The following is a 23,190-nucleotide window of genomic DNA, read 5'->3' as shown; positions in this document are numbered from 1 at the left end:
GTGAAAGTTGGACCATAAAAAAGGCTGAGCGCCAAAGAATTGAGGCCTTTGAACTATGGTGCTGGAGAAGACTCCTGCGAGTCCCTTGGACTGCAAGGCGATCAAACCGGTCAGTCCTAGAGGAGATCAACCCTGACTGCTCTTTAGAAGGCCAGATCCTGAAGCTAAAACTCAAATACTTTGGCCACCTAATGAGAAGGAAGGACTCACTGGAGAAGAGCCTAATGCTGGGAAAGATTGAAGGCAAGAGAAGAAGGGGACGGCAGAGAATGAGGTGGCTGGATGGAGTCACTGAAGCAGTAGGCGTGAGCTTAAATGGACTCCAGAAGATGGTAGAGGACAGGAAGGCCTGGAGGAAAGTTGTCCATAGGGTCGTTATGGGTCGGACACGACTTCGCACCTAACAACAATTAATTAAATATTCATATACCTTCCAACCTTGAATTAAAATGGTACAATAAAATTTATCATTACTCTGTCTCTGTCTCTGTTTCTCTCTCTCTCTCTCTCTCTCTCTCTCTCTCTCTCTCTCTCTCTCTCTCTCTCTCACACACACACACACACACACACACACACACACACACACACACACACATGTTAATGGCATCAGAAGCATTTACTTGTTATAATAATTACTATGGTATGATAGATTTGTTATGATATCAAATAGCCAGAATGCTCAGGGGCACATTAGCCTTATGCGTAACAGGTAATTTGCTATATTCTGGAAAACATGTGGTTACACTGATGCTAAAATTTCACTTCAGTACTGTGTCATACTGATCAACCTTTTAGAATGGTCATCCAAATTCACATGGTGTTTTCACAGCAACCTTGACTCCAATCCAAATCATAATATTAAATTATTGTGGCCAGAGTATGTTCACCTATAGCAATCATATCATTTTGAAGATACAATATAATTTTATTTGTATGCTTACAAGCAATAATACAGTCTATACCAGGCTCCTAGCAAAGCTTTGATACTTTGCTGTGCAGCCATGAACAAAAGCAGAATCAGGGCTTATATATCTTTGGCCCACTACATAACAGAAAGGCAATGGCAAAACAAAGAAAGGGGAGAAACAGTAGAATCTTTGAGATGTGGGCAGTGAATAGAAACAATTTGGTTTACTGGCCCACAGGTTCCTAAATGAGTCTTATCTCTGTCACCACTTGCGCAGTTCAGCTTGTTGTAAATGTTTTCTTAAGGGCATTTGAATAAGCAATTCACATGTATGGGGGCACCTTATGGGATGACATGTACAGTACCGTAGTGTATGGGGAGAGGTGATACCCATTAAAGAGAAAGGGTTTAGCTTTAGTTGATTCATTGTACTTATAAACATTTTACTTGAGATTTTAAAATTGCTGAAAGTTAACATTCGGAAAGTAGCAGGCCCAGATAATATCCCTGGGCATGTTCTTAGGGAATGTGCAGATGAGTTGGCTTGTGTTCTTATAGATATTTTCAGTCTTTCATTGCAGCAGGCAGTGGGCCCATCGTGTTTTAAGACTGCATTATTTTGCCAGTGCCAAAAAAGTCTATGATTACGTGTCTTAATGATTACTGTCCAGTTGCACTTACATCCATCATTATTAAATTGTTTTGGGAGGCTGATAAAGGACATTATTATATCCAGCCTCCCTACAGCATTTGGCTCACTTCAGTTTGTTTACCGTCCAAATTGCTCTACTGAGGATGCTATTTCTTCTGTTCTCCATCTGAGCTTGGCACACTTAGATGAAAGAAATACTCATGTGCGAATGCTGTTTGTCGACTTCAGTTTGGCATTTAATATAACCATTCCTCAGCATCTAGTAGACAAACTGGGCCTTTTAGGCTTTAATATTCCTTTGTGCAACTGGATTCTTGATTTTCTTATTGATAGACCACAATATGGTTGGTGGCAAACCTTGTAAAACAGTGCAAGTTGGGACTAATATTTTTAACACTGTTTTCTTGAGCACAGGTTCTCCTCAGGTCTATGTCCTAAGTCCACTGGTCTCTCTGTTGACACATGACTATTGTACAAGGTTTGCCACCAACCATATTGTGAAGTATGCGGATGATACAACAGTTGTGAGCCTTATTCAGGATGACAATGAGGGTGCTTACTGCAAGGAGCTAGAAGGTTTGGTGAGATGGTGTAATAAAAACAGCCTCGTCATAAACAGGAAAAACTAAAGAGATCATTGTCGATTTCAGAAAAGGCAGGCATAATCATACACCTCTGTGTATTAATGATTCACCTATGGAGGTGGTTAGCAGCATCAAGTTTCTAGCTGTGCAACTAATGAGTAGGTTAGCTTGGTTGCTCAAAAGTGAGACACTGGTGAAGTGGGCTCAACAGCCCTTGCATTTTCTGCATTGCATGAGAAAAATACATCTTCCTTCCCCTGTCCCTACCACTTTGTGTAGATTGATAATTGAGAGCATCCTGGCATTACTTCTGGTTTGGAAGGATTACTGTTTCGGATAGGAAGGCGGTACAGAGAGTAGTGAGAATGGCAGAAAAGATTATTGGTAGTTCACTCCCTTCCATCCAGGACATAGCATATAAGCATTGCTTAAGCACGTTCTGCAGTATTGTCTGGGACACTACACATCCTTTTCATGACCTCTTTTCCCTATTACCTTCTGAGATGAGACTTCGTGGTATCCAAAGCAAAACATCTAGATTCAGTTCCAGTTTTGTTCCATATACAGTAGTGACCAAAATTGTGAAAACTTTTGGGGAAAGTGTACATTTGAGGTTTGATGGCTAATAATAACACCACTTTGGAGTACTACCATAAAATTGTATATCAATGGAAAGATAATTTAAAAAAGAATGTGATGCAACAAAGCCTGTTCAATTATCTGTATTCTATGAAAGGTTATAGCCAAATAACCAGAAAAAGAACTTGCTTAGGTTGATAACAGGTAGCTTTCCTTCATCTGATTGTAGCCGATGAGCGTGTGTGTTTAGAGAGCCAATCAGGTGTCATCTTGTTTTGGCAATGAGCCAATCAGATCACAGTAGGATTCGGTTATTGATGTCATGTATTGAAGCTGAGAGGAGGACATTTGTCAGTGTGTTAGGTGATCACTATCAAGTTGGTTGGGTTTTTTGTGTTCTTTCATTTAGTGAGCTTGTAAAACGTAATAAAATTAATGGTGCAAAGAGTTGACTGGTCGCCCAGACAGCGATGTAAAATAATATTATTAAGTGAACAAGGCTATATATGCTCTCTACATGGGGCTGCCCTTGAAGACCACTCGGAGGCTCCAGCTGGTGCAGAATGCAGCCGCGCGAGTTGTGTTGGGAGTCTCCCGATACTCCCATGTTACACCTTTGCTCCGCGAGCTGCATTGGCTGCCGGTTGCCCTCTGGCTGAGATTCAAGGTGCTGGTAATGACCTACAAAGCCCTACATGGCATGGGTCCGGATTACCTACGGCAGCACCTGCGGCCGGCGTCAACTTCCCTCCGTCCAGTGCGCTCCCACAGAGAGGGCCTCCTCAGGGTGCCTCCAATCAGAGAATGTTGACTGGTGGCCCCCAGGGGGAGGGCATTCTCTGTGGGCGCGCCAGACCTGTGGAACCGCTTGCTGGTTGAGCTCCGGATGGCCCCCGACCTTCGCTCCTTCCGGCGGGATCTAAAAACTTATTTATTTGAGCAATCCGGCCTGGTCTGATGGGTTTGGGGTTGGGTTTTTAATATGGTTTTAACTATTGTATAGATCAGGCATAAATTATTTAATTGTTTTTTAACTTTTGTACTTTGCTTTTTAATATTTATTGCCCTGTACACCGCCCTGAGTCCTTCGGGAGAAGGGCGGTATAAAAATTTAATAAATATAAATATATATAAATATATAGTTATAAAGAAATTAGAAGGAAAAATTGGTGGAAACTTAACCAAAGGTGGCATTTCTAAGTTTTTGAAGAGGTATAAGGATGCGGTGGCTCAGAGGGATGCGGTGGCTCAGTGGGTTAGGATGCTGAGCTTGTCGATCAGAAGGTTGGCAGTTTGGCAGGTCAAATCCCGAGTGCCGCATAACAGAGTGAGCACCTGTTACTTGTCCCAGCTTCTGCCAACCTAGCAGTTCGAAAGCACGTAAAAATGCAAGTAGAAAAATAGGGACCACGACAGTGGGAAGGTAACAGCGTTCCGTGCACCTCTGGCATCTAGTCATGCCGGCCACATGACCACGGAGATGTCCTCGGACAAGCGCTGGCTCGTTGGCTTTGAAACGGAGATGAGCACCGGCCCCTAGAATCGGAAACGACTAGCACTCATGTGCAGGGGAACCTTTATCTTTAAGGAGACTCAGTCACTACAAAACCACACTGGTAAAGGCAGGAAAAGGTGAGCAACAGGAAGTGATGATAGAAGCATTAAGAGACTGCCTACATGACAGAAGAAAATCATCTGGGTGTATACAATGCAATGTGAAGTTGAGTGCAAGGACTGTTTGGCGCAGACTGCAGGAATTTGGCCTAAAATCTAGAATTCCACGAAAAAAGCCACTTTTATCTCTGAAACAAAGGTTGAAAAGACTAAACTGGGCTAAAACCCATGTTACCTGGACAGAGGAACAATGGAACAGTGTTATTTGGAATGATGAGACCAAGATCTCCCTGTTTGGTAGTGATGGGATAAAATCAGGGCTCTTTTTCTAAAAAAAAAAGTGCCGGAACTCTCATCTTGGCGGGCACAGGAGGTGGGGGGTGGTGGCACTGCTGCGGTCACAGGCGTGCGGGGTGTTGGCGGGCTGTCCCCCGGGGCCGGAGCCGGCATGGCTGGTGCAGTGGGAGCAGCGGGGCCCGCTCTATATGGCGGGGCTGTGCGGGGCAGGCAGCGGAGGCGTGGTGGGCCAGGCGATGCAGGGCGGCCACTTAGGCACGCAGGGCGAGGCGACGGTGGGACAGGTCCAGCAACTTGTAGAAGGGAAAGGCCCACACTGATAAATTAAAAATCTTTGTGGTCTGCAAAGGAATGCTGGTGGGCTAATCAATGATTTGGTGACTAGAGGAGCATCTACAGTGTTGGAGCTCGTGGTCATGGTAAGCCATGGAGACACTAGGCAACATGACTTTTGGGGCAGTGGTGGTGATTTTATTACTTTTTTTTTAAAAAAAGGTCTGTGCTCTGTCCAAGGGACCTTGATAGGCTGAATGTACAGGCCTGGTCTAGAATTTATTTTGGAGCATTCAACTATCTAGAGCAGGCATGTCAAACTCATTTTGTTTGAGGCAACTTCTTATAAGAGAATTGCCATTAATTTGTTTTAATAAAATAATTTAAATCAATTTTTCACTTGATTTCAAATTAAATGAATTATATTGGTTGACAATGAGATTTTTTTAGTACAATTGCCAAATGCAATAAACTGGTTTTAGGTATATGTTACTGGAAGGAAAAAGCAATCGCTGCTGCGTTACTGATCCCAGAGAAGCATTTGCATGTATGCAGGTATCCTTAGGGTGCCATAGTTATGGATGAGAAATATTGATTGCAAAGTTGGCATTTCTGGATGTAATACAGATATTTTGGACTTATTTTTGTTTCTTTGCATGTTTGATATTTTTAAAAAGGCATATGCTACTGACTACGCTTATGCACATATGTAACATCTTTTGCTAGAATACATGACCACTGCTTTTCCAGAATGTGAAAAGTGAAAGATTGTGACTAAACAAAATTTTAATGTACAGGTAATACCACCAGAAATTATTTTAGCTTTTTCAATAAATGTTGTTATTGATGTTAAGCTCACCATGGAAAACATCATATATTGTTATGTATATACTAGGTTAATTATTTAAAGACTGAAGTGCAACATAACTAGATTCTAAATAATCTATTTTTTAAAACAGTCAACAGTCCAAACAGTAAAAGTAAAGTCCAAATTAAGAATATTTCATTCTTAAGAATTGTTTAATTTAAAGTGGTTTAGTTGTAATAGATGGTTAGATTCAAAATAGTTTTCAATAGTACAAAATAGTACAAAAGATACTATTTTTTTCTAGCATCAACTAAATTAGACATATTACATTGAGAAAAATGTTTCTCATTTCTTTCCTGTTACCTTTATGAAATCATCATTGCAGAGATGTTAACATAGGAAAGATTATTTTGTTATCTAATTTTACCTTCCAAAAGACAGAAGCAGATGAAAAATCTGAGGTTCTTTCCTGTTGGCTTTTTTGAATTAGCTGCTTTAGATTCTAAAAGTTTAGTTCCTAAAGAAGTAACCCTGTAAATAATTTTAATGTCCTCCTCTAGTGCAGGGATAGGCAACCTTGGCTCTTTTATGACTCGTGGACTTCAACTCCCAGAATTCCTGAGCCAGTATGGCTCAGCTTGGAAACCTTTCCCTTTCCCCTCAGCATGGCTGGCTCAGGATTTCTGGGAGCTGAAGTCCACGAATCATAAAAAAGAGCCAAGATTGCCTAGCCCTGCAAAAGGCTTAGGAAAGCCAATAGAGGGAGCTTCTTTTTTTTTTTTTTTTGCAAAAAAAAAAAGGTGCCGGAACGCAGTTCTGAGCGTTCTATGAGAAAAAAAGCCCTGGATAAAATACATAAGAAGAATAGGAGATTTGCATCCTGATTGCATTACATGTACCATGAAACACCCAGTCTGTGTTATGATCTGAGGTTGTACGACATCAAAAGGTGTGGGCAGAATTTGTGTGATTAATGGGAATATAAATGGCCAAAAATACATTAATGAAATATTTGAGCCCAAACTGAAGCCTTCTGCACATGATCATTTCCAAGACAATAAAGCATTTATATTTCAATAGGATTCAGCTCCATGTCATGTTGCTGCTGTGTGCAAAAAGTGGTTTCAAGATAACCATATTCCACTGCTGGAATGGCCTGGGAATAGCCCAGACCTTAACCCAATTGAAAATCTATGGAGCTGACTAAATTAACATTAGTCGGAAGCGACCCAGCAATAAAATCCAGTTAATAGAAGCAATCATTCAATCTTGGTTTCACATTATAACAGCTGCAGAACTAAAGGTCTTGGTTCACTCCATGGGAAGACGTTGTAAGGCCATAATTCATATTAGGTAAAGGTAAAGGTTCCCGTGCACATGCGTGTTAGTCGTTTCCAACTCTAGGGGCCGGTGCTCATCTCCGTTTCAAAGCCAAAGAGCAGCGCTTGTCTGAGGACGTCTCTGTGGTCATGTGCCCGGCATGACTAGATGCCAAAGGTGCACGTAATGCTGTTACCTTCCCACCGTAGTGGTCCCTATTTTTCTACTTGCATTTTACGTGCTTTCGAACTGCTAGGTTGGCAGAAGCTGGGACGAGTAACAGGCACTCACTCTGTTACGCGTCACTCGGGATTCGACCCACCAAACTGCCGACCTTCTGATCGACAAGCTCAGCGTCCTAACCCACTGAGCCATCGTGTCCCTTAATTCATGTTAAAGGTTACCCAACTAAGTATTAACTGACGTGATAATTTTTTGTGTGTCTTGTTTTTTTATGGTGATAATTTTTGTATATCTCATTTTTTCTCTGGTGATAATTTTTGTATATCTCGTTTTTTGGATGTGTTTCATTTCTCTTCTTTATAATTGCTATTCTAATAGCAAATCCTTCATAAAAGTTATTGCATTATATTCTTGATTAAATTATCTTTCCATTGATATATAATTTTATGGTACTACTCCAAAAAAGTGGTGTTATTAGACATCAAACCTTAAATGTAGACTTTTCACTAAAGGTTTCCACAATTTTGGCCACTACTGTAGTATCAACTTTGTCAACTCTCAAGTTTCTTCTTTCCATTAAGAGCCGTGATGGTACAGTGGTTAGAATGCAGTATTGCAGGCTAATTCTGCTGATTGCCAATTGCCAGCAGTTTGGCAGCTCGATTCTCACCAGCTCAAGGTTGACTCAGCCTTCCATCCTTCTGAGGTCGGTTAAATGGTGACCCAGATTGTTGGGGACAATATGTGGACTAAACCACTTAGAGAGGGCTGTAAAGTACTGTGAAACGGTATATAAGTCTAAGTGCTGTTGCAATTCAAAATGGATAGTGATTAATATATATATGTATGGGTGAGGTATATAAATGTATGTTTATAGCATGTTTATAAGTGTGTTATGTATGTGTTTTGGTAGATATATACTTTCTTTTGAGAGCAGGCAACAGAATTTCATTTTTAATGTGTGCCAGGATGCTCACGGTAAAAAATGACAATAAAGGTTATCTTATTTATCTTAAAAGATGTTTCACATTTCAAAAATTCTTTTCACACAGATCCTGAGAACTGCCCAATTCTGAGACAAAGACTACATGACACTACAACATGAGCGAGAATAAATGTGACACACAGTTTTACAGTGTTCAAGTTGCAGATTCAACATTCACTGTACTAAAACGCTACCAGCAATTGAAACCTATTGGATCTGGGGCTCAAGGCATTGTTTGGTGAGTAAGCAAAGAAATGGCAGCAGCACCTATCTTTTCTTGGATAATCCCTAAGAAACCTAGTAGAGTTATTTGTATGGGGAGCCATCATCTTTTATTTGTAGCAAACACTGTGTACATTAGCCTTATTTTCAAAGAACCTGAGTTAGAATGTTGCTGCTTCAATCTTTCAGTGCTGCATTTGATACCGTCCTTGGAATAAATGTTGCTGTAAAGAAGCTGAGTCGCCCTTTTCAGAATCAAACCCATGCAAAGCGAGCTTATAGAGAGCTAGTGCTGCTGAAGTGTGTGAATCACAAAAATGTGAGTAAATTTAATATAGCGTATATTGAAAATATGTATTGTATATTGAAATCACATGACTACCAAATAATGTTATGGATGGATAAATAATCTGGGAATGTGGTAAATATTTAACAGTAGTGTCAATATTTTCCTTCATATGTTTTTATTGAAGAATTTTCAACCATTTCTTGCATTAGGCTGATTTGGCATAATTACTGATACGGCATGTTAGTATAGCAGCTTGAATTACATTGTTGGTAATTTTCATTTATTTTAATATTTTTAATAGCATATAGCTTACCGTGTTTACTGTACCTTTGTAAAGATTGATTATACTGATGTGTGAAATTATACAAGTAAGCTTTTATATGTGGCTAATAAAAAGCTTGAGCTAGTCGTTCTCTCTCAACCCTAGAAAGCAAGCAATGGCAAACCACTTCTGAAATCTTGCCCTAAAAACTGCAGGGATTGTCTATGCACTTGCTAGGAGTTAACTCTGACTTGAAAGCATCAAAGAAAAAAAAAGGACAGAAGTTTAATGCTTAATAATATTTGTAGATTGGATTGTTAGTAGAATATCAGGAAACATTCAGATTATAGTTTTGGAGTAAATGTATCTGTCAGTTGTCATTACAGTCTGAAGATAATGTAATGGAGCAAATCTTAATAGTTTGCATTAAAACCTTTTACCAACATTAAGGAAATATGATGATTATAGAAATTGCTTTCTTTAAGGTGAGAAATGTGTATAATTTATTATCCTGAAAATAATTTTATTTACCTTAGCTTTTGTTTCACTTTGTAATAAATTACTGTGAAAGCTGTTTGAAATGTTTTTTTTCTTTAATATGTACTTCAACTGTAAAATTTCAGATATAATTATATGTTCAGTGCAGCCATATAAAACTATATATAAGAAATTGAGATAATATTGTTAAAACATAGAAGTTCTATTATTATATTAGAAGAAACTAAAAACATTCAAATTTTTCATAAAAATCTATTTACCATATATATTAATTTTGCCAGACATTGCTGAAAGTGGAATGATGGTCCATTGACTTGCTTCATAAATTTGCAACCAATATTTCTATAAATTTATTAAAATAGGTTTAGACAATAACATCTTCACTGCTCTTTATGGTTTTGTGACACTTACTCCCCCAAACTCATACATACTTGATTATTCTGCATTTTTACTTCAGTATTTTAGAATAATTATACTGTAATATTCTTTGATCTTAGCACTCCCAGAATGTTTCATATTAACATTCTGAATGATCTGGTTATTACATCATCATCGTGCAATTTTGTGATTGTGCTAATTTTGTTTATTTCTCTCTAACTTCTGGTTTTACAGATAATTAGTCTATTAAATGTATTTACACCACAGAAGTCATTAGAAGAATTTCAAGATGTGTAAGTTTATTTTTTTTTAATTTATTGTTTTTTCATAAATATACATTTTGACCAACAATTACCTGAACATACGATGCTTCCTACTGTACCCTTAATGATCTTTCAGTAAATATGAGAAATGTATATGTGTGTGTGTATGTGTGTGTGTGTGTGTCTGTCTGTCTAATTTGTCTATCTAATTTGTTCATTTTTATTTTAATGTTTATTAAACCTAATTGTTAAAGATACAAGTAGTTCTCGTTTAGTGACCATTCGAAGTTGCAATGACACTGAAAAAATTTCCATTAACACAAACTGGGCAAAATGAAATATTTTAGCTTTTCCATATATTCCAGATTTCTTCACTGTCTATATAAATTTCAGCTAAGAATAGTAATAAGACAAGTGATTCTTCTCATTAAAGTGCATATTGGAACTGATTTTGGGGGTACAATAACCTGTTTGGTATATAGTTCACATTCTTTTTTTTTAATTGAAAAGTTTTACAGTACGTTTTAAGTATACTCCATCCCTCCCCCTCCCCCCCACATCCCCCCTTCCCCGCGACTTCCCAGAGCTGAAAGCAGGGTATTGCCTCTAACAGGCTTAAACTAAAATATGCTAACCAACTGTGAATACACTTTAAATCCTATCGCACTTTAACTCCCCTTATACATAGGTAAATAATAGTACATCTTATAATTCTAATATTCATTCATATGCTAGATGAAATTTTTTAATCCCATATTTATTCTGAATATATTCAATCCATCTTCTCCATTCCGAAATATATCTCTGTTGCAATTGTTCTTTCAGGTATGCTGAAATTTTTGCCATTTCTGCCAAGTTTGAAACTTTTAAAGTCCACTCTTCTATAGTAGGCAGTTCCTCCTTCTTCCAATATTGCGAAACCAAAAGTCTTGCTGCCGTTATTAAATTCAACATCAACTTAGTTTCTATAACAGTACAATCAGTAATAATGTTGTTGTTAGCTGCGAAGTCGTGTCCGACCCATCGCGACCCTATGGACAACATTCCTCCAGGCCTTCCTGTCCTCTACCATCTTCTGGAGTCCATTTAAGCTCACGCCTACTGCTTCAGTGACTCCATCCAGCCACCTCATTCTCTGTCGTCCCCTTCTTCTATTGCCCTCGATCTTTCCCAGCATTAGGCTCTTCTCCAGTGAGTCCTTCCTTCTCATTAGGTGGCCAAAGTATTTGAGTTTTAGCTTCAGGATCTGGCCTTCTAAAGAGCAGTCAGGGTTGATCTCCTCTAGGACTGACCGGTTTGATCGCCTTGCAGTCCAAGGGACTCGCAGGAGTCTTCTCCAGCACCACAGTTCAAAGGCCTCAATTCTTTGGCGCTCAGCCTTTCTTATGGTCCAACTTTCACTGCCATACATTGCAACTGGGAAGACCATAGCCTTGACTATACGCACTTTTGTTGACAGGGTGATGTCTCTGCTTTTTAGTGTGCTGTCTAGATTTGCCATGGCTTTCCTCCCCAGGAGCAAGCGTCTTTTAATTTCTTGGCTACAGTCCCCATCTGCAGTGATCTTGGAGCCAAGGAAAATAAAATCTGTCACTACCTCCATTTCTTCCCCATCTATTTGCCAGGAATTGAGAGGGCCAGATGCCATGATCTTGGTTTTCTTAATGTTAAGTTTCAACCCAAGTTTTGCACTCTCCTTCTTCACCCGCAACAAGAGGCTCTTTAGTTCTTCTTCACTTTCTGCCATTAGAATGGTATCATCTGCGTATCTTAGGTTGTTGATATTTCTTCCGGCAATCTTAATTCCAACTTTTGATTCATCTAGCCCTGCCTTTCTCATGATGTGCTCTGCATATAAGTTAAATAGGCAGGGCGACAGTATACAGCCTTGCCGGACTCCTTTCCCAATTTTGAACCAATCAGTGGTTCCGTGTCCAGTTCTCACTGTTGCTTCTTGATCCGCATATAGGTTTCTCAAGAGAGAAATAAGATGGTCTGGTACTCCCATCTCTTTAAGAACTTGCCACAGTTTGTTATGATCCACACAATCAAAGGCTTTAGCATAGTCAATGAAGCAGAAGTAGATGTTTTTCTGGAACTCCCTAGCTTTCTCCATGATCCAGCGTATGTTGGCAATTTGATCTCTAGTTCCTCTGCCTCTTCGAAATCCTGCCTGCACTTCTGGTAGTTCTCGATCCACATACTGCTGAAGTCTAGCTTGTAGGATTTTAAGCATGACTTTACTAGCATGAGAAATGAGTGCAATGGTGCGATAGTTTGAACATTCTTTGGCACTGCCTTTCTTTGGAATTGGAATGTAAACTGATCTTTTCCAATCCTGTGGCCATTGTTGAGTTTTCCAAATTTGCTGGCAAATTGAGTGTAGCACTTTTACTGCATTGTCTTTTAAGATTTTGAATAGCTCAGCTGGAATACTGTCACTTCCACTAGCTTTGTTGTTGCTCAGCTTTTCTAAGGCCCACTTCACTTCACATTCTAGGATGTCTGGCTCGAGGTCAGTGACCACCTCATTGTGATTATCAGGGACGTTAAGCTCATTCTTGTATAGTTCTTCTGTGTAATTTTGCCACCTCTTCTTAATCTCTTCTGCCTCTGTTAGGTCCCTGCCATTTTGGTCCTTTATCATGCCCATTTTTGCATTAAACGTTCCCTTCATTTCTCCAATTTTCTTGAAAAGATCTCTGGTCCTCCCTATTCTATTATTTTCTTCTATTTCTTTGCACTGTTCATTTAAGAAGGCATTCTTATCTCTTCTAGCTATTCTCTGGAATTCTGCATTCAATTGGGTGTATCTTTCTTTTTCTCCCTTGCCTTTCGCTTCCCTCCTTTCCTCAGCTATTTGCAAAGCTTCCTCAGACAGCCATTTTGCTTTCTTGCATTTCTTTTTCTTTGGGATGGTTTTGGTTGCTACCTGTTGTACAATGTCGCGAACCTCTGTCCATAGTTCTTCAGGCACTCTGTCTATCAGATCTAATTCCTTAAATCTATTTGTCACCTCTACTGTATATTCAACAGGGATATGATTTAATTCATACCTGAGTGGCCTAGTGCTTTTCCCTACTTTCTTCAGTTTAAGCCTAAACTTTGCAAGGAGAAGCTCATGGTCTGAGCCACAGTCAGCTCCTGGTCTTGTTTTTACTGACTGTATAGAGCTTCTCCATCTTTGGCTGCAGAGCATATAGTCAATCTGATTTCTGTGTTGACCGTCTGGTGATGTCCATGTGTAAAGCCGTCTCTTGGGTTGTTGGAAAAGAGTGTTTGCTATGACCATCGTATTCTCTTGACAGAATTCTATCAGCCTGTGCCCTGCTTCATTTTGCACTCCAAGGCCAAACTTGCCTGTTATTCCAGTTATCTTTTGGCTTCCTACTTTAGCATTCCAATCCCCCATGATGATAAGAACATCATTTTTTGGTGTTAGTTCTGTAAGGTGCTGTAGTGCTTCATAGAACTGGTCAATTTCATCCTCTTCAGCACTGGTGGTTGGGGCACAGACCTGGACTACTGTGATATTGAATGGTTTGCCTTGGATTCGAACTGAGATCATTCTGTCATTTTGAGGATTGTATCCCAGTATTGCTTTTCCTACTCTTTTATTGACTATGAAGGCTACTCCATTTCTTCTGAAGGATTCTTGCCCACAGTAGTATACCTGATGGTCATCTGAATTAAATTCACCCATTCCTGTCCATTTTAGTTCGCTGATACCTAAGATGTCAATGTTCAGTCTTGTCATCTCTTGTTTGACCACGTCCAGTTTTCCTTGATTCATGGATCTTACATTCCAGGTTCCTATGGAGAAAAAATCTTTACAGCATCGGACTTTCCTTTCACCACCAGACATATCCACAGCTGAGCGTCCTTTCGGCTTTGGCCCAGTCGCTTCATTCTTTCTGGCGCTACTAGTACTAGCCCTCTGCTCTTCCCCAGTAGCATATTGGACGCCTTCCGACCTGAGGGGCTCATCTTCCAGCGTCATATCGTTTTGCCTTTTGGTACTGTCCATAGGGTTTTCATGGCAAAGATACTGGAGTGGTTTGCCATTTCCTTCTCCAGTGGATCACGTTTTGTCAGAACTCTCTGCTATGACCTGTCTGTCTTGGGTGGCCCTGCACGGCATAGCTCATAGCTTCATTGAATTACGCAAGCCCCTTCGCCACGACAAGGCAGTAATCCATGAAGGGGAGTAATAATACCCAATAAGAATAACCTTATCTTTTTCTTAAATATCTTCTGTATATTAACACCCAATTAACTTTCGTTTCTCACTTTCACTTTTCCGCACTAATTGCAACTGTTGCTTCACTGTCAAATAGCAAAGTCTTTTAAATCACTTTTAAGCCAACTTCAGATGTTTTAAACAAAGTCTTTTACAACTTTTAAAAATACACTTTCTGTCTTCCCCCTTGCTTTTATTTTATTTTACTTATTCTTTTGTTCTTCACGCTTTCTCTCAGAAGTTATTCCGGCGCCATCTTCCTCCCCTTCTTTTAAGTTAAACCGAAGTTAAAGATCATATACTTGCTGTTTCTGTATTCTTCCACTCAGCTCTGCCTGCGTCCAAGTAATCCAAAGTACAATGTTGAAAGCAGGGATGGTTGCAGCGTCCTGTTCTGTTTCAACCCTTGAAACAGAAGAGTCCCCGAGTCCGGAGTTAATTCAGGCTCCGAGGGAGCTCTTACCCTTCAACCCCCAGATTAAGTTCTGGGGGTCTAGGGGAGCTCTACCTCTACCTGAATGCTCATCCCCCTCTTCTCCCGAAGGGGGGATTCCCAAACCGCGAAACAGCTGATTGTTGCTGTTTTCGCAGTTTAAACGGAACAGCGAGGCTGACGGTCAAAAATGACCGCCATCAATGGAGCCTTGCCACCCGGAAGTCCTATATAGTTCACATTCTTGTTTTAACTATACTCTACTTTGTTATGGACAACATGCCAATTTTAAAAATATGTCTGTCTATCTGTCTATGTCTGTCTGTCTGTCTGTCCTATCTATCTATCTATCTATCTATCTATCTATCTATCTATCTATCTATCTATCTATCTATCTATCTATCATCTATCTATCTATCTATCTAATCTTCTGTAGTTGTTATCCAAAGAACTCTCATATTAAGTATGTGAACGATACAACAGTAGTGGGCCATATTCAAGATGACAAGGAGGACTGAACTGGTGTAAGAAAAACAGCCTAGTTTTAAACGTTGGAAAAACTAAAGAGATAATTGTTCATTTCAGAAAAGGAAGGCACAACCCCACTCCTCTATGTATAAATGATTGACTTGTGGAGATGGTTAACAGCTTCATATTTCTGGGTGTGGAGCTAACGAGTAGGCTGGTTTGGTCACTCAACAGCGAGACACTGGTGAAGCGGGGACAGCAGCTCCTCACATGCATACCATGTGAAAAGTGCATCTTCCTTCCCCTCTCCCTACCACTTTCTATAGAGGAACGATCGAGAGCATCCTATCATATTGCATCACAGTCTGGTTTGGAAGCATCACTGCTTCATACAGGAAGGTGGTGCAGAGAGTGGTGAGGATGGCAGAAAAGATTATTCGTAATTCCCTCCCTTCTATCCACGACTTAGCATATAAATGTTGCTTAAGCTGGGTCCGCAGGATTGTCTGGGATGCTACAGATCTGTTTTCCTTGTTACCTTGTGGGAGGAGGCTTCGTGGTATCCGAAGCAGAATATCCAGATTCAGTCACAGTTTTGTTCCATACAGTATTAACTTTGTGAACTCTCAAGCTTCCTCTTTTCGCTATGTATTCAAGATGGACAGTGATTAATGTTTATATGTACTTATATGTAAAGGTGTAGGTACAGTGGGACAAAAAAGTATTCAGTCAGCCACCAATTGTGCAAGTTCTCCCACTTAAAAAGATGAGAGAGGCCTGTAATTTTTATCATAGGTATACCTCAACTATGAGAGATAAAATGGGGGGAAAGAATCCAGGAAATCACATTGTAGGATTTCTAATGAATTAATTCGTACATTCCTCAGTAAAATAAGTATTTGGTCACCTACAAACAAGCAAGATTTCTGGCTCTCACAGACCTGTAACTTCTTCTTTAAGAGGCTCCTCTGTCCTCCATTCGTTACCTGTATGAATGGCACCTGGTTGAACTTGTTATCAGTATAAAAGTCACCAGTCCACAACCTCAAACAGTCACACTCCAAACTCCACTATGGCCAAGACCAAAGAGCTGTCGAAGGACATCAGAAACAAAATTGTAGACCTGCACCATGCTGGGAAGACTGAATTTGCAATAGGCAAGCAGCTTGGTGTGAAGAAATCAACTGTGGGAGCAATTATTAGAAAATGGAAGACATACAAGACCACTGATAATCTCCCTCGTTCTTGGGCTCCACGCAAGATCTCACCCCGTGGGGTCAAAATGATCACAAGAACAGTGAGCAAAAATCCCAGAACCACACGGGGGGACCTGCAGAGAGCTGGGACCAAAGTAACAAAGGCTACCATCAGTAACACACTACGCTGCCAGGGACTCAAATCCTGCAGTGCCAGACATGTCCCCCTGCTTAAGCCAGTACATGTCCGGGCCCGTCTGAAGTTTGCTAGAGAGCATTTGGATGATCCAGAACAGGATTGGGAGAATGTCATATGGTCAGATGAAACCAAAGTAGAACTTTTTGGTAAAAACTCAACTTGTCGTGTTTGGAGGAGAAAGAATGCTGAGTTGCATCCAAAGAACACCATACCTACTGTGAAGCATGGGGGTGGAAACATCATGCTTTGGGGCTGTTTTTCTGCAAAGGGACCAGGACAACTGATCCGTTTAAGGAAAGAATGAATGGGGCCATGTATCGTGAGATTTTGAGTGAAAACCTCCTTCCATCAGCAAGGGCATTGAAGATGAAACGTGGCTGGGTCTTTCAGCATGACAATGATCCCAAACACACCGCCCGGGCAACAAAGGAGTGGCTTCGTAAGAAGCATTTCAAGGTCCTGGAGTGGCCTAGCCAGTCTCTAGATCTCAACCCCATAGAAAACCTTTGGAGGGAATTGAAAGTCCGTGTTGCCCAGCGACAGCCCCAAAACATCACTGCTCTAGAGGAGATCTGCATGGAGGAATGGGCCAAAATACCAGCAACAGTGTGTGCAAACCTTGTGAAGACTTACAGAAAACGTTTGACCTCTGTCATTGCCAACAAAGGGTATATAACAAAGTATTGAGATGAACTTTTGTTATTGACCAAATATTTATTTTCCACCATAATTTGCAAATAAATTCGTTAGAAATCCTACAATGTGATTTCCTGGATTCTTTCCCCCCATTTTGTCTCTCATAGTTGAGGTATACCTATGATGAAAATTACAGGCCTCTCTCATCTTTTAAAGTGGGAGAACTTGCACAATTGGTGGCTGACTAAATACTTTTTTGTCCCACTGTATATACATATGTTGTATATAGCATGTTTATATGTGTGTTATGTATGTGTACACTTTTGAGAGCAGGCAACAAAATTTCATTTTTAATATGTGCCAGTGTACCCACAGTAAAAAATGACAATAAAGGTTATCTTATCTCATATTAAATAAAAATAAAAACCCACAATAAAAATACAGAGTATAACAGAAACTAACAATAATAAATTTAGCTGTAACAGCAGACAGCACCTCTCCAATAATTCTCTCAACATTGTCCAGAAAAGACTTGTCCTATTTCAGAAATGCTAATGCTATAGGTGTCACTCCAGTCTTTAGTGGGAGACTAGTCCACAAAAGTACTATAAAAGACATTTTGGATCCCCATTTTCCTTACCCCAGAAAAATTGATTGAGCTATTGTGATACAATGCATTTTGCTATGCTACACATGAATTATATGTTGCTTTTTTAATTCAGCTTGTTTCCTCTGAGCTTGGTTGTTTTCTTGCAGATGTTTCATTATCCAAACTAGTAACATCATCAGTGCTAGTGGGAAGTGTATATATGCTCTCAGTGTATATACTAACCGCCCTCCCTACTAGCACTGATGGTGTTATTTAGTTTTGGTCTGAAAGAAAACAACCATGCTCAGATATCACCAAGGACCCCCTTCAAACCTGGGCTACAATACGCTCTTCTATTGCCACTTTGTTTTCCTGGTTTATTAAATTTTAAGCTAATGTCATATAGTTAAGGTATTGGATGGGTACTGGGAAGTTCCAGCTGCTAGCCTACTCAAGCTTATTGGGTGAGTTTGGCTAGTCTTTATTTCTTGACCCACCTGACCTAACAGAGTTGTTGCTATGGAAAAAAATTAATAATTCAATGATTCAAGTTTAAATGGTTTAAAGTTTAACACTTTAATCAACTGTTTCATTTTAATTGTAATATTCTGTTCTTTGTTCCATTTTACTAAATGTTTTGTATTTGATTTTAAAATAAAATAAAAAGGTGTATATCTGACTGTTAAACTCTATGACAATCCTTCATTAAAATGATTTTGCATAAGCATGCAGGTAGTCCTTGCTTAATGACTACCCTGTAGAGCGATGATTCAAAGTTACTGTGCTGCTGAAAAAGTACAATCAGTCCTCACACCTACGGCCATCACAAGGTCCCTGTAATCATATGATCAAGATTCCTGCACTTACAATCAGCAGGGGCTTAGAAAGTCATATGGTAGCATTTTCCAGTCATGTTTTTGCAATTTGTGTGCTTCACAGCCAGCTTCCAATAAGGAAAGTCAATGGAGAAGCCAGAAGGAAAATTGCAGGTCATGGTCATGTGTTTTCTCACTTAATGATAAAAATGGGAAATGATGTCAGAAATCTGTCATGGTCATGTGATATTTCACTTAGAGACCACATCATTTAGTGACTGAGTTGCTGGTCTCAATTGTGTTAATTAAACAAGGGCTACCTATACTATAATTTTAAGCCTGTGTTCTCACTTATTGTACTGGAGTTATTTTATGTTGAAAAAATTACACTGATGGCTTAAAATGTGTATGAAATAGAATGGATGATAATTATTTTTTTAAAAAAATATTTCAGGTATTTGGTTATGGAATTGATGGATGCTAATTTATGCCAAGTTATTCATATGGAGCTGGATCATGAAAGAATGTCCTATCTTTTATACCAGATGTTGTGTGGGATCAAACATCTTCATTCAGCTGGTATCATCCACAGAGTAGGTAGTGCTGTTATAATCACACTATTAATTGACTTTTATTTTGCATTGTTGTGACTATATCTTCTAAAAATCTTTCTCTAGATCATTTTATATTCCCATGCAAAAAACCAAAAGTGTATAAAATGACATTAATTTTCAGGGATTACTTAGATGCACTGTTACTAAGAATCTTATCTGCCATGGTTTTATGAAAATATATAATTGGGTAAGATTTTTTTAGAGCTATATTGTTGCTTTGCTATTCATCTCTGGATTTTGACATCAGGGTGAAGAATGCACAGGTATTTTGCCCAATTTATTTATTCTGTTCTCCAACCAAATGTGGCTCTCAACAGCTTATAGGAGTAATATTAAAATATATAATAAGAGTCAAATTATTTGCTTCTTGAGGAGAGTCTGCATTGTTTTCTTTTCTTCATGGCAAGCAGCACCACCTTGTGTCCATTAATTGTCACATATGTCCATCCTCCTGTTATGTCCCTAGAGTGAAAATATTTGAAGTTTAAACATATTGTTAGATACCTGCATTTAAATTCATAATGGTTGTATGCTTATAATGCTAATATTATGGAATCAGCACGCCTTACAGAAATGTACCAACAGCTAAATGTTGTCGTGTTTGATTTGCTGTAACCCCTCTCTCTATTTTCTCACCATAAGTTACTTTTTTCCTTCCAGAAAAGGGGAATCCACTAAGTAGAAAAAGATGGTGGTGCTTTTTGATTGTACTGGTATAGGAGCCATCTCTGAAGGCATCCAATTCTTAAGATGAAATTTAGAGAATGTCTTCCCTCCCCCCCAAATTAGCCTCTACCCACTACTGCATGTTTTTAGCTGTTACCTGTCATTTTATTCAGAATTAGGATTAATAATTTTAAGATTGTATAGCCTACCTGGATGTCTCACTTATTTTTACATTTATTTTTAAAATAATGTGTTCACTTGGGAGTTACTCAATGTGGGCTACGCTGTCAGTATTATTAGTAAACATTAAACACCAGATAAATTTACAAAGAAGTGTAAGCACTTTTCCAGCTGTCGAAAATATGCCACTGCTAAGGCAAAATGGGATTAAAGTTTCAGTTCCAAATAACTTTTTGCATAGAGGTAACTGAGAGCAGGATTCATTGGAATTTTCAGTCAGCTGGAAAGCATCCATGACATCTTTCATCACCTGTTCAGTGTGATTAATTGATCAATAGGTTTTGCTTGTCATGTATGGCAGACTAATAATTTGGCACAATGTGCTGACTTTTAAGGATTACACTACTTTTTCAGCATTTAACTGAATGCATTTTTTGTCCTTAGGATTTAAAACCCAGCAATATAGTAGTAAAATCAGATTGTACTCTCAAAATCCTTGACTTTGGACTTGCAAGAACAGCATGTACTAATTTCATGATGACCCCATATGTAGTAACACGATATTATAGAGCACCAGAAGTTATTCTTGGCATGGGATACAAAGAGAATGGTAAGTTACATGATAGAAGTGACATGTTTGGAGTACTTGATCAATGATTAGATTTGTCTGTTTTTTCACTGTCTCACCATAAGCCTACTAGTTTCAGACTGTAACTTAGTTTTCTTGCCCTGTGAGGTAATTACCTGAGTCAGTTTTACTAGGCTTGTTCAGAGGAGGAGTCTTTCTTTTGAAGATGGAGATGGCATAATATAATAGCAAGCGAGACAACTCACCGATTGATACTAAATAGCCCTCTGGAATGAAGAGGATTTCATGCTTTGGCCTAGTGTAGGAAGTAGCTTTAGTAACAGGAGATAATGTTTTGGCCAGTAGCAGTTCCACACTTGACCCAGCTGCTCAATTATGCAACTTTAGTTCTCAACACTTTCTGGGAAGTACCTGCGTCTTCCTTACAGTAAAAGTGGGACTTCTATCCTTGATTATTGTACCCGTGATAGTTGACAGAAACTTTCTGCAATATCTTCATGAGTACAGAATGAAAACTAATGATAAAATTGACTTTCTGAAATGCTAAATTGGAATGTTAATGATAAAAAGTGCCACTTGTGAATAAGCCAAGTGTTTTTTAATTTTCACAATTGGCTTATCCACAGATGGGTGCATCTTTCACAGTATTTTGCTTGAAAATACAGCTTATCCATGGTTGGCTCTATTGGTAGAATTATATAGGATATGTGGGTACTTTTAAAAAGTATTACAATATATATTTGCAGAACAGCCCATCTGTGGGTGAGCCAAACTCAATTCTATGGGTGTATTTTGGCCACATGACCACGGAGACGTCCTCGGACAAGCGCTGGCTCTTCGGCTTTGAAACGGAGATGAGCACTGGCCCCTAGAGTCGGAAACGACTAGCATGCATGTGCGGGGGAACCTTTACCTTTTTATTTTGGCATTTAAAATTCTTGGCTTATTCACGAATATATGCAGTAAATTTGTTAATGACTCCTTTACAATACAATTTTATGAAAATATATGTATAGAGTTTTTAAAAATGTTTAATTTTATCCCCATTACACTTAACATTTAATAGTGGATATCTGGTCTGTTGGGTGCATAATGGCCGAAATGGTTCTTCATAAGGTCCTGTTTCCTGGAAGAGATTGTATCCTTTGCAGCTCTTTCAGGGAGTTCAGATTATTCAAAATAAGACTGACGTGTGTGTGTGTGTTGTGTGCTGTGTATGTGTGAGTATGTGTAAAGCAAATTTCTTGTATGCCTGTTTTATATATATACGGGTATACATAAAATTTACTTTTAATGGTGTTCTGGTATTTTAAATTTGTAATTAGATCATTATTCCTGTCCATATTGTTCCAAAACATGTTAGCTGTTTTACTTTATGCATTGTTATGTTTTAAATGTAAAAATGTTTTTTGTTTTCTGCTTTAGTTCATAACACTTCATAATTTTTATCATTTCACTTTTACTTTCAGTTGATATCTGGTCAGTTGGTTGCATCATGGGAGAATTGGTGAAAGGTTGTGTGATATTCCAAGGCACTGATCGTATCCTTCCCTAATAATATTTGAATCCTAATTCATATTTAGCAACACGTTATTTGATTTATGGGTATAAAAGATGCTAATCCCATATACTCAGTGGAACAGTTCTTTCCTGTATGAACCAAATTTGTGAAATTTGTTGTTTCAATAAAACAGCTAAACTTTTATTCTCATATTAATTGCATTAACTGTAGTTTTTGAACATTAATTGTCCATTACAGGAATTTTATATTTTTGCAGTTTTAATAACGCAACACATTTATTTAAACTGAAAATTCTGCAAACTGTTGCTCAAAATTTAAACGGATTGCTTTTTTTTCATTTTTCTGTATGATGGAAATGGACTCAACTATGGTTTTATCTTGTCACTTCTTATTCCGCTACATACCTAAAGAAGGCATGAAGGTTAGAAAAGTATAATTACAAATGCTTAATTTTAGGTATTTTTATGGTTGATTATGTATTAACCTATTGACACGATAAAAGAGAGGAAGCTTAATTTTCATTTTTTTTTAATTTCTCCCCTGTGTTCTTCTATTCTCTAAAGCCTTATGACCAACCTAACACAATTCTTCATGAATGCTGTGTCTCCTGTGGATTTCATGTTAATGCTGATTTTCATATTTGCTGTCTTCATATGTGTGTCTTTCATGCTTAGTAAAACCCTTTGCAATAAATATATCTTAGTTATGAGAATCTTGCCAACCTAGTACCCTTGCTGTTACTTTTTATTACTGAAGTTGCATTGAGTTGAACATAAGTTGCAGAAATAATTGCAGTTTCTTCAGAAGTGTTGTTTCTGTTTATGATTGAACAGGAACAGTTCCAGAGAAAGCAGTGGTCTTCACATATTAATGTTTTAGGTCAAGAGTGGATAACATGTTAAGGTGAAGGCTGTAACTTGGCCTTCTTG

The 23,190-nt window shown here is 38.7% G+C and overlaps 1 protein-coding gene across 2 annotated transcripts in view; it reads left to right on the top strand.

Moving 5' to 3' along the window:
- The window catches only part of MAPK9 (mitogen-activated protein kinase 9), a 49,325-nt gene that overhangs the window by 16,542 nt on the left and 9,593 nt on the right, over positions 1 to 23,190 (top strand). For both annotated transcript variants that reach the window (XM_081320990.1, XM_081320991.1), the window contains exons 2-7: positions 8,270 to 8,440; positions 8,614 to 8,743; positions 10,086 to 10,144; positions 19,145 to 19,283; positions 20,595 to 20,760; positions 22,209 to 22,280. In XM_081320990.1, coding sequence (XP_081177116.1) covers positions 8,319 to 8,440; positions 8,614 to 8,743; positions 10,086 to 10,144; positions 19,145 to 19,283; positions 20,595 to 20,760; positions 22,209 to 22,280 — 688 coding nt within the window. In that variant the 5' untranslated portion in view covers positions 8,270 to 8,318. The remainder of the gene's footprint in view (positions 1 to 8,269; positions 8,441 to 8,613; positions 8,744 to 10,085; positions 10,145 to 19,144; positions 19,284 to 20,594; positions 20,761 to 22,208; positions 22,281 to 23,190) is intronic.

This window comes from Vipera berus (assembly GCF_964194415.1).
Source record: "Vipera berus genome assembly, chromosome: 2".
NCBI lineage: Eukaryota > Metazoa > Chordata > Lepidosauria > Squamata > Viperidae > Vipera > Vipera berus.
The sequence above is the reverse complement of the archived record's forward strand: the minus strand, read 5'-3'. Positions and strand labels throughout refer to the sequence as shown.